Source organism: Neopelma chrysocephalum, unplaced genomic scaffold (assembly GCF_003984885.1).
Source record: "Neopelma chrysocephalum unplaced genomic scaffold, ASM398488v2 Primary Assembly neopelma1_125, whole genome shotgun sequence".
NCBI lineage: Eukaryota > Metazoa > Chordata > Aves > Passeriformes > Pipridae > Neopelma > Neopelma chrysocephalum.
The window spans coordinates 1,776,679-1,788,211 of NW_020897787.1; the positions used below are offsets into that span (position 1 = coordinate 1,776,679).

The following is an 11,533-nucleotide window of genomic DNA, read 5'->3' on the forward strand; positions in this document are numbered from 1 at the left end:
GAGAGATTTTCCTTCTCGTGCCAGAGCAGAGTCTCTGTCTGGGAGCTGCACAGCAGAGGATCCAGGTTTGTCCCCAGGAATGGCAAAGGAAACTCTTCCTGGACAGCAGGTCCAGGCTCTGGCAGAAGGCAGGAGCCAGCCAACAACAGCAGCAAAATTTGCCCTCCCTTTTCTTCCTCCCCACTTAACCACTCTCTAGCCAGGACCTTTTCAACCTTCACAGATTGCTTCAGAGCCCTGGAAGTCAGGTATTTTTCCCCTGGAGCTGCCAGGTTTGGTTCCACTGGAAACCCCTTCTGCCAGGAGACCCCCCACACCCTGCACTCCCCGAGTGCCCCCAGTTACAGCAGCTCAGTGTGAGCTCCAGAGCTGTCAGTCAGCACTGGTGTGCTGGCTGCTGGCCTGCCCACAAATACCTGTATTTCACAACTAAAGCAGGTTAATTTAAGCCACCACAGTCTGAAACAGCCTGACAGCTCCCTAGGGGCCCAAGGCAATCATTGGACTTTCAATATACCACAATGCTCTAGAGACCTCTTAAATAGAGTGATCTGGACAAGATGTGGTTGGGTTTAGTCCTGCTCTCAGAGACAGAAGTGCAGCCAAAAAAGTGAATGCTGAACAACCAACGGGGTTCCCAGGATTATTTTGCTGAAATAATTTCAATCCAGGTGATACATAAAGGATGGCTTCTTTTAAAAAGAAGTTACCCTTCCCTCACTTCAGAAGCAAAAGCTCACAATGAACATGCTCTGACATCTCATAAGATCTTCACCAAAGCAAAAAGCAGAAGCAGTAAGTTTGCAGGTTAATTGCACAATAAAAGGTACCTGAGTCCAGACTTGCACAGTCAGTTCTGCCACACCCGCAGGAGAGTCTAAACCACACCAGCCCTGACTGCAGGGACTCACAGGCACAATAAAATTAGAAAAACACAATTCTTTTTTGTCTCGTTGGTAAACTTCAAACCTTTGTTTTGGTTCTGGGGACATCATTTCCCATCGCTCCTGGCAAGTCCCAGCAGGTCTCAGGGGCTTGTTCTGCAGGGACACACAACCAGGGACCAAAAGAGGCTGAGGAGCATTGGACGGAAAATGGGTGCCTGAAATGAAGCTCTTGTTGCAGAGTGATGGATCTCTTAGAGGCAGCCAGAGGTCTGTACGAAAAAAACAACCTGCTCTACCCAAACTGAGCTGAGCAGGGAGTTGTTTCTGGCCTCCCTGCCTGACCTGCAGCAGGTCCCACGGGCAGCACGGAGGACACCGGGTGAGCTGCAGGGGACAGACACAGGCAGAGTGATCTCCCAGTTCAACACCCACCTGATACCCACTGGGCACCTCTGGGCTGGCCTGGAGCTGCAGTGGGAAGGGGATGGGAGCACTCAGAGTCACCTGAGGGTCTGTCACCACTGCAGGGGATGGAAGCACCACCCAGTGTCACCTCTGTCACCACTGCAGGGGATGGGAGCACTCAGTGTCACCTCTGTCACCACTGCAGGGGATGGGAGCACTCAGTGTCACCTCTGTCACCACTGCAGGCAGAGCTGTCCCTGCAGAGGGCCCGTGAGGAGCCGCTTTTGTTCCTGGTCCTTCCCACGCCGCAGGTCAAGGTTACAGTGCTTGGGTGAATTCCACACACAACAAAGCCGGTGTCTGTTGACTCTCACAGCTGATTGTTTTGGAACAATAATTCATAGTTGCCTCCCTGGATACAGAGAATGGAATGACAACTTGGATTAGCAGTGCACAGCCCTGCCCTGAGGACCTGCTGTTGAGATCCTCTGCTCTGACATCCCTCCGGGGCAGAATGGAGGATATTTGCTAAGCATCAATTGTGAAAAACCATTTCCTTTTCCGGTCCTACCCAGGGCAGGCAATCAGCTCATCCCTCTTGGGCAGGAAAGGAGGTATTTAAAGCACAGACACCCAAGCTCCCCTGCCAGAGGCTCAGGCTGGGACCTAGTCAGGACCTCTCCTGTGCAGGGCAAATTCATTCACCATAACCCGGGATAGAGAATGGTCAGCATGGACACTGAGACTGATCTCAGGGATGGGAATGGCAGCATTTCACTTGACACCAATCCTATACCCTTATTACCAGTGCACTCCACTGCCCCCTGTTTGTTTTAAGATGCTCTTTGGCTCTTGTCCTCCACCTCATTTGCTTTTGAGGCCAGAAGACCCAGCCAAAACCAGGATTTTCAGAAAGGTGGACATTGATCACTGAACTCTTTTCTAGCAAAGGGTAGCTGCAGAAGACCACAGAACCACATCACTCCTGCTCAGGAATGTCCATATTGCCAGGATAACAGAGTCAGGAAAACAGGTCAGCTCACCCAGAGTGATGCTGCCAAAGAGACCCTGGGGCACTGCCACCCCTCTGGCAGTGAGTGATGGCACAGACCAGGAAACTCATTCCCTCCATGTTCCTGTGCTCACAAAACACTGAGGGACTTTCAGTCTCAGCCTGCAGAGAAGAATGAGTGTTGATGTTTTAACTCATTGAACAAGACTCCTCTCAGGGCTGTGCAGTAAAAACCAAACCAAACCAACAAAAAACAACAACAACAAAAAAAAAACAAACACCAAAAAACCCCCAAACATAAACACCAAACCAGGAGGCACAAGTTACAATAGGAACACTTCAACTAATTAAGAAAATACCCTATATTCTCAGGAAGAAAAGTGGTAAAATGTGGAATGGGGCAATCAAATGTTGATAGTGCAATCTCCACCCTGCAGGGACTCAAAGCTTCCCCCAACAAGGCAAGAACAAAGCTTGCAAACAGCTTGGTTTGGTGTCGTGTCTCAGCCTCACAAGAGAAGACACTGCCAAAGCAAAGGGTTCTCCATCCTACTGGAGAGACAAAGATACACAGAGAGCAAAACCCATTTTCTGCTCCTGGGGAACAGAAAGATGCAGGATTTAGGAGGCACAAACCACACCCTGGTACTCACCAGGAAGGGGATGAACAGTTCATTAGATCTTCTCTGAGTCAGAGATTTAGAATTAAAACAAACACAGGCTAAGTCTGAAATCACTTTATTGAGAAGTTCCATACAAGAATAGTCAGTGGGAAAACAGATTCAAGTGTGATACAGCAACACCACAGACAAGCTCCTCTCACATCTCAGCTTGAGGCCAATTCATTCACAAACAGCCACTGTCTCCACACACTCAGTTTTCCATCAGGTCACATCAGTGGTTTCAGTGCAGCACAGGGAGCAGAGTCTGTCTTTATATCAAATAAGATGAGCTGTGACTGCAATTTTTCCTGTGAGAGGTGTAAGAGGCCCTCCAGGTCTTTTGAGAACTGTTTGCAACATAAGGCATCATCCCTACCCACCCCAGCTCATTCAGAACATTGACTGAAAGACTGTAACAAAATATTCTGCCAATAAAAATCTTTTGGAAAAACAGTATAAAAAAGTAGAGAGATATATATAGCATAAAGCTATCAAAAAGTGACTGTGCCATTTCCCCCCTTATAAAAATAATTTTGTTTTTTTAAAAAATCATAATACATTAGAAATCCACCCAATATATAACATATTGCACCTTTCCAAAATACCCTGTGCAGAAGCCCCATCCAGTACCTGGGCTGTTACAAGACAGACCAGCAGCTCCCCTTTAGTTCTGCTCATCTCTACAGCAGCTGCCAAGAATTTGGCTGTTGCATTTTTAGTGTTCAGAAAGTAGAAAGAGGCAAGAGGGCAAACCAAGTGTTAGTAAATCATTACCATTCCTTCTCAGGAAGGAGAAAAACCCATCACAGAGATCTCTTGATTAAAAAAAAAAAAAATATTACGTATTACTTGTTGCTGGTGTCAGTGAGACAATACAGCTTCAAATGTTCAATTCAGCTTCAAATGCTTGTATGTCAGTTTTTATTTGCAGAGCACCACTTCATGTGCCAGAGGGGTACCTGCAGCCCCTGTCAGTGATTTCTGGCCTAATAAGAACATACAGCCAAACCACAGGAGCAAATAAAACCAGGAGAGCTTACTTTGTTTCATGAAAGAAACTCTGTAAGACACCAACAGATGCAGGGTTGGGAACCTGCTGTCTGAAAATAATTAACATTGATTGATCATCAATTCAATTTTCAGTCACCTGGAGGGTTTTAGATAGAAAGGCAACCCCTGTCTTGCCCCCTGCTTTTCCAGGCACAAGATTCAGTCCCAGTAACCATGCACAGCTGTGCACAAAAGGAGCTGAAGTCCCAGGAATTGAAGATTCTACTGTGTGTGAAACCCACTCTGCATTTGGTGACTTAATCTTCCCAGATAACTCAGCAAGAACTTCCAAACTCTCTGTATAACCTTGGAGAACACCAGGAATGGGCTTTGGATCTGAGGATGTACAAATCAGATGAGCTGCTCCTCGATGGAAAGAGCACTGACCCATTCAGACACAGCTAGTACAGGCATGGGGGGTTTGTTAGGGGGGGTTTTTGTTTGCTTTCCTCAGCAGAGAGCTGGCAGCAGCCAGAGCCCCTCCCTGCACAAAGCGAACAAAGTTGTCCCCTGCCAGAGGGCCCAGGGCATAGAGCCCCTTCTCCTGGGTGCACTCGTGGGTGAAGGGGTCCACATCTATGGGATTCCTCTTGGGATTCACTGGCTGCTCACTGTCCATTGCCAAGTCAAGGCCATTATTTGGCAGAAAGGAGAGGTTGGGGTTGGAGCCAGTGAGAACGAGAGCCATGGATATTTTATAAGCTTTCTGACAGCCATTCTTGTCCTGAATGATGCATTTCCTGTCCTTGCCAAAGGACAGCACGTGATGCTCAGGAAGGCTGATGTAACATTCATAAGGCCCAGCACAAGCAGCTGTCTGTTCTTTCATCATCTGATGGACTTTGTGGTATTCAGGATACATCATTTTGGGGAGCTGGTTAAAGATCAGACCCGGATCAGTGACTCGCCTCCTGAAAACATGGATTACTGGAATATTGCAATGGTGAGCAAAGAGAATGGCATCAGCAGCTGTCAGACCAGCACCTACAACCAAGACTGGGTCTGACATGATGCCAATGCTGTTGTTCTTCACTGCCTCTTCTAGGGCAGACAGCTGGTGATGGACATAGGAAAGGTTTTCCCCCTGGACCCCGAGCCAGGTGGGGCTGTCATATGTTCCTGTGGCCAGGACCACATTCTCTGCATGGATGGAGAAGGGCTCTTTGTCACCTTCCACAGTTTTGAAAAATCCATCCACCTGAAAGATCTCTGTGCTCTGTTCACTGGAGTTCCAGAGTGAGCCACTGTCCTCCTGCAGATCCCTCTGGGTGTGGCTGGAGGTGCTCTCTGCACTCACTTTCCTCACAGAGGTCACGACAGTGCCACATCTGAAATTCTTCTGCAGCCCCTTCTTCACCACATAGTGTTGGTAATACTGAGCAATGTCTTCTGCTGTGGCTCTGTTGTTTCTGAGGCCTCTGTAATACAGTACAAACAAAGGTCAAGCAGCAGTTAACTAAGAGACTGGAATTTTTTCCCCTCTTCCAGTGAATATATCCTAGAGTAATCTATCCTGGCACTACCAGAGACTTATCTAGTTTCCCTGACTTCAGCAAAGTTATTCCTGATATATAGACCTAGCACTCAAGTCCAAAAGCTGTTGGACAGAGGCAGCTTTCTCTAGCATTCATCTCATCCACATGGTTGTTCATTTATGCCTTCCTTTCATACCTCACTTCCATTCCCTTTTTAACTCCTGGACTTTTTAAGATTAATTATTACACATGTCAAGAGCAGAAGCACCTGAGAGACTGGAGAGCAGCTGAACTGATGATATTTGTCATTAGGGACAGCAGCAGTGGACACACAAGCCAGGTGACTGTGCTTTTTCCCCCCAAGCTTTACTCAGAATTCACAGTCACTGATCCATCTCCCCAGTGGCTGTTGGGAAGGTCACTTTCCAAGAGGCACTTTATCTGAATCACTGAATGTAGAATGGACCTTTTTTGGGGTGTGGGAGGGTGTCCTTTCTCTCACTAAGACCATCCATAACAGATGGGTAGCTACATTCAAGAAGTGCACTCCAGGTTTGCTGGTAACCTCCAGAAGTCTGCAAAGGATCCCACCATGGATATCTCACCTTCTCTTTTGCTTTAGCCATTCTTTGAAAGGCAGATCTGGGAGTCCCATCCATTCCCCTCTGCTCAAGGTAACCATAGAACCCTCTATAGACTGGAACAAGAAGCAGAGCAAAATTACTTTATTTTTACCTAAAAAGTGAAAGGCAATTTTTTCACGTTTCAATGCAGCACAGATCATGAAATCTGTAACCTCCTCTGATCTGCTGTCATGGATGAAACCATCCACGTCCTCCAAAAAGAACTAGAGACAAGAAAGGCCTCTCGTGCTTCTTTTCCTTTCAAACTTTGTCTCTCTCCACAAACCCAGCCACGGCTGGCTGGCACTTTGGCAGAGCTGTTCCCTCCCCAGTGAACACCCCTGGCTGTCCCCCAGCACTCAGCCCCCAGCAGCTCCCCCTCACTCACGTGCCAGGCCCCTCCAGGGGCGTTCCTGCCCAGCACCAGGTGGGGGATGGCCCTGCTGGGCTCGTGCCACCAGCTGAGCACAGACTCTGCCGTCCCCCCGAAATCCGTGTCCGGCCGCTGCAGAGCGTCGAAGAGCAGAGCCACGGGGCTGTGGGACCTGCCCTCCAGGCCCTCAGACAGATAGTCCAGATCCTGCAGAGAGATCAGGGGCTCAGAGGGTGTGCACTGCCAGCCAGCAGCCTGCTGGTTACCCCAGGGTCTCTAATCAGTGGGTTTGGTGCTCTGGGAAGCTCATTCACTGGCACACAGAGCTGATCTTTCCCAAGGAATACCTCAGGGATCTCAGCAGGAGTGCTGGCATTTCATACCAGGCAGATCTGGATTACAAAGCAACATTTGCCTAAGGCTTATTCTGCCTGTGTATTTTGAAAATTCAAACAAGGTTATCACTCATAATATACCCCTAAGGATGCTTTACTGTGATGTTATATTGCTTATCTTTACACAAACCTGGTCCAAAATGGAGACTTCTGGGGCCTCTTCCAGTTTCCTCTGAAGAATAGGATTAGGATGAAGAGATTCTCTTTTGAAGTAAGGGGTGTAACCTGACAGCAAATATGAGAGGCAGATTCCTGAAGGTCCATTCCCTGAAAAGACAATGGAGAAGAATTTATACTCCTGCAGACAGAGCTGTCCTTTGAAAAGTGTTTCTAATATCTAGACCAATTCAAGAGATATGATGCTGTGGATACAGGGGATTTTCTCTTCCAGGTTAACCACTGACCTATTGGATGGAGTTGGGGAAGGCATTTTACCCTCATATGTCCCCTTCTCCTCCTCAGTTGCATCTACTTGCATTGCAAGGTCCTCAGAACTTGCTGAAGAGACACTGGGTTAAATAAGTCAGAGGTTAACTTAACCTGACCCTGGAAGTTTCCAGCATGGTGAGGAATGGCCTGATTTCTTTGAACACCAGTGCAGGAGCTCACTGGGCACAGGACACAGAACCCTGACCAGAGTGACTATTGAAGGGAAGGGGAACCAGCTCTGCTCAGTAAGAAATTCCATCTATCAAGGGATATTTGGCAACAGCAGCTTTGACTAATGGGTCTTGAGGACATTTTCAAACGGGAAGCAGTGTGTTAAGGAAAAAAATACCTCTGCCACGGCAAGACAAGCCCTTAGAACACAGCACTTTGAACAGGCTGCTGGAGGGCTGAACTGCTCCTGCTGAGCACCCCACAGCCAGGGGAAAAACCACATCTCTGTGACTCCAAAGCCCGGGGAGAGCAGCCTGTGGAAAGTTCACACGTGGCTGTTCTCCAGCAGGTTTAATATTTGACAGTGTCTGTAAAGGAGGTGTCAGCCAGCCTGGCTGCCCAGGCTCTCCTGCTCACTCCTGGGTGACCAAAGCCCCCAACACAAGGCAGTGACAGGGGAGGGGAGCTGGGTGAGCCACAGCCTGGGGATACAGTGCCTGTGCCTCGGGAGGGACTGGAGCAAAGGCTGCTCCTGGAGCTCTCAGACAGAGCCAGGGCAGGGCTGGGAAGCCAACAGGGAGCTGTGGGAAGGGCAGATGTGTCACAGCTGGGGCAGAGTCTGTGCTGAGCAAGCACCAGCTGCAGGTCAGTGTTTGGAACAGTCCACTTGGAGAAAAGTTATCCAAACCCAACAGGAATTGAAAACAAACTGAACTGCAGCTACAGTAAAATATAACAAATTCCAGGGTACCACTTTGCTTTAGGAAGTACCAGGAGATATCTAAGCCCAACTGAACCACCTGAGTCCACAACACTCAGAGGGTTCACTCTGAGCCACATTGAGGGTGATGTGGATGGTACAGGAGCAGCTGTCTCTGGGGCTCGAGCTATTCTGGAATGCAACTGCTTCTGTGAGGCTGCCAGCAGAGCTGAGGGAGCACACACCCTCCCTGGAGCAGGGGCTGGGGAACCAGCTGGAACCTTCTGCAGAGTCCAGCTGCAGGGAACAGCTGAGCTCCCTCAGCCCAGCAGCTCCCTCAAGGTGCACATCTTCACACAGGGGTTCAGTGACACCTCTGCCCTGGATCCCTGCACAGGGACACTGGGGATGTGCCAAAATATCCTCCCTCCCACCCAAAGACTTGTGCAACTGGGCAGTGCAAAGTCACACTCAGACAAAAACCTGCTGGTAGAAGAATCCTTGTCAAACTCACTGTTAGCAAGGGTTGGAGGTGATTTATGTGGTGCATTAACTTTATTACAAGCCAGATAAGGAAGGAACCCAGCTCTACAAGGCATTTAAACACGTGCTCAGATAAACAGGGTCCAACCCCTGCCCTGGAGCACAGCTCATGATCAGGCAGGGGAGGGCACTGACATCACTGCTCGTGCTTTGCTCCAAGAATCACCTCACATGACAAAACTCCCTCTTGCAAGGGAGACAAGGCTGTTAATACATAACCTGTTCTTTTTTTTTAAAGCTGGTAGAAGACATACAGCTTTTTATTAGTCTGTTAAAACTGTGCAAAAGCAGTGTAGCTGACACACGTTTTAAAAGAAATCTGTGAAAAATTTCAAGAAACTTTAACAGCATTTGGAGCACTTTCTAAACAGACACAATGGTCAAAAAAGATCACACAAACCTACCTCCACTTCAAACACTACAGATAATCACAGCAAATTGATTAACTCTCTGTAGTGAAAAGGTTTCAAATCTTTCTAAGTGTTCAACTGAGAAAAAACAGGCCCAGATGAACTGATGCCCCAAAGGCCACCAATTTTACCATTAAAAATAGGAATGTGTTTCAGTTTGTCCAATACCTGATCCCTACCTCCCACAGCTCTCAGTGATCTTCCCCTGTAGGAAGTTTGGCTGTCAGGGGGAGGAGGCAGGAACAGTGTTCAGGTATTTCTGGTGTGAGTGAGAACACGTGGAACAAAAGTTAAAGAGAACAAGTCCAAAGCAACAACAGCATCAGAGAAGCAGTGATGCTGGCAGGAGAGAGCTCACCTATGATCACAACAGGCAGTGGCTTGAGCCCACTCTTCTGTGGGGGTCTGGTCAGCAATGGATACACCTTCCTGTCAGGAAGCATTTCTGTTCTGGAGTCCACCTGCTGAAACAAAGAAGTTTGGAATCACTTGCATTTTTTTGGCAAGAAAAACAACAACAACAAGACTTTGTACAGCCTACAAACCCAGGCTGATCTAAAGTATTATCCTTGCATTACATTTCCACACTCAGGACACACCTCCTCATCTTTTTCTCCTCCTGACCCCAAAATCAAAGGCTGGTTCTCTGATTATACAACACAAAAGAGGGAGAGAACAGTTATCTTTCTCTTCCAGACACGAATTCCAGTCCCTTCAGAACAGCTGGCAATTTTGGTAACCCTCTGACTGCATTAAATGAAGTGTTGCAGCTTGTAAATGAAAACTTCACAGTTTTCTTTACACACTGTGTGGAAAATTGTCATAATTATCACAAATGCAGCAACCTGTGCATTTACAGATAAGAAAAAAACTCACTCAAGACTTCTGCCCAGTGGCTGGAAATCTCCTGGCTGCATTTTCAAGTAGGGACCATTCCATCCCTACAGGATTTTTGGAGTAGTTTAGTTCTGGAACCTTTTTTCTTAATTTTCCAGAAAATAGAGAGTTTGTATGTTTTTGCCATTCCTGCAGAAATCCTACCATGTCAAATAATGGCTTCTTTAGTTTTCCTGGGAGTAGAGTTGTCTACTGTCACTAATCTAGAGAAGTTATTTTTACTACAATAAACATGAGATTTCTGAAATTCAGCACAAGCTTTTGAGTTATTCTACAGAAAACACTCTCTTTTATAAAAACCTCCTTTTCATTTTGGAAAGCCAAGTAAAGCTCCACTCACAGGCATGACTTCATTCAGCAGGGCACGTTCTTTGTACCCTTTTCAAGAGCAGTGAGCTCTCTGGCAGGCACAGTGCATGCCTCCACAAGGTCTGGCACATCACTGCCCTTGACAGGGCTATTCACAAATGTCTTCCTACCACTGTAATGCCCCACTTTTGGCTGACATTTATGGCACAGCAGCTCCAGCAAAGCACTGACACCCTGGGCACTGAATGAGCTGCCAGGAAACCACAGGTGAGTTCACAGTTTGCAGAATTCCAGGCTTCAGGAGGGGTGTTCTAAGTGAATTTGTCTGTAAGGGTGTGACAATTGTCCCAGACACCAACACAGAGCCCTGGCTGGGCTCCACAGGACCATTCCAGGAGCACTGGGTCCATCCAAGGAAAGCAGCACAGAAGGCTCACAGGCTGAACTCAAAACTGGCAGCTTTGTGCAAGGTTTCTGCTCACAGTTTAGTCCCACTTTCTGGTTGCCTGTTATCACCCAACTAAGCATTGTGCCTGACAGGGCATGAACCATTTAAAAGGCATAATAGCTGTGCTTTCTAATTTAAGTGATTTCAGGCATCTAGCTTTGAAGAGAGCTGGATCTCAAGGAAGCTTATGTTCCCAGTTTCACTGGGACTCAAAGGTCACTGCATTCCCCACAGAAGAGCATTTCAGTGTTGTGTCCATATCAAAGAATGCATCGAGCCCTCAAGGCATGTTTGCCCCAGCCCTGGGAGCTGTGGGGGCACAGCCAAACTGCCCAACCATCTCTCCAGTCTTTTGGGTAGTTTCTGCCACGTGAACCAAAACTTGCATCACCTTCAGGAGATTGTGAGTTGACCCCCAAATAATTCCTTACCACAAAGCTCCAGGGCTGCAATTGGCAGAATTCAGCACCAGCCCCTGGCACGGCCAGAGACACCAAAGGGACTGGTGTGACCAGTGAGGTGTCCCCTCAAAGCAGCCAGGCCACAGGGCCCAGCTGAGGGCTGGCACAGGTTTCTTCTCCATGGTAACAAATAAACAAACCCCTCCCCTCTGCATTACACAAGCAGAAAAGGTCTTATTAATGTTTCCTAACACAGAGTGCACATGTCATTTCTGTGAAGCTACTGGGAGCCTGGAAGGGGAGAGCAGGATCTCTGGAATAGGGGAGAGCAGGATCTCTGGAA

At 47.8% G+C, this 11,533-nt stretch overlaps 1 protein-coding gene across 2 annotated transcripts in view; it reads right to left on the reverse strand.

Annotated features, from left to right (window-relative positions):
* Window positions 1-3,026: 3,026 nt before the first annotated feature.
* OSGIN1 (oxidative stress induced growth inhibitor 1) overlaps window positions 3,027-11,533 on the reverse strand; it is a 10,660-nt gene continuing 2,153 nt past the window's right edge. The window contains exons 1-6 of one of the 2 annotated variants that reach the window (XM_027698223.1): window positions 10,410-10,906; window positions 9,494-9,599; window positions 7,013-7,149; window positions 6,503-6,694; window positions 6,097-6,188; window positions 3,027-5,434 (exon numbers count right to left, since the gene is read on the reverse strand). In XM_027698223.1, the coding sequence (XP_027554024.1) occupies window positions 4,441-5,434; window positions 6,097-6,188; window positions 6,503-6,694; window positions 7,013-7,149; window positions 9,494-9,599; window positions 10,410-10,472 (1,584 nt within the window). In that variant the 5' untranslated portion in view covers window positions 10,473-10,906 and the 3' untranslated portion in view covers window positions 3,027-4,440. Of the gene's footprint in view, window positions 5,435-6,096; window positions 6,189-6,502; window positions 6,695-7,012; window positions 7,150-9,493; window positions 9,603-10,409; window positions 10,907-11,533 lie in introns of those variants that run through there. The other variant, XM_027698222.1, reaches the window with a different exon arrangement.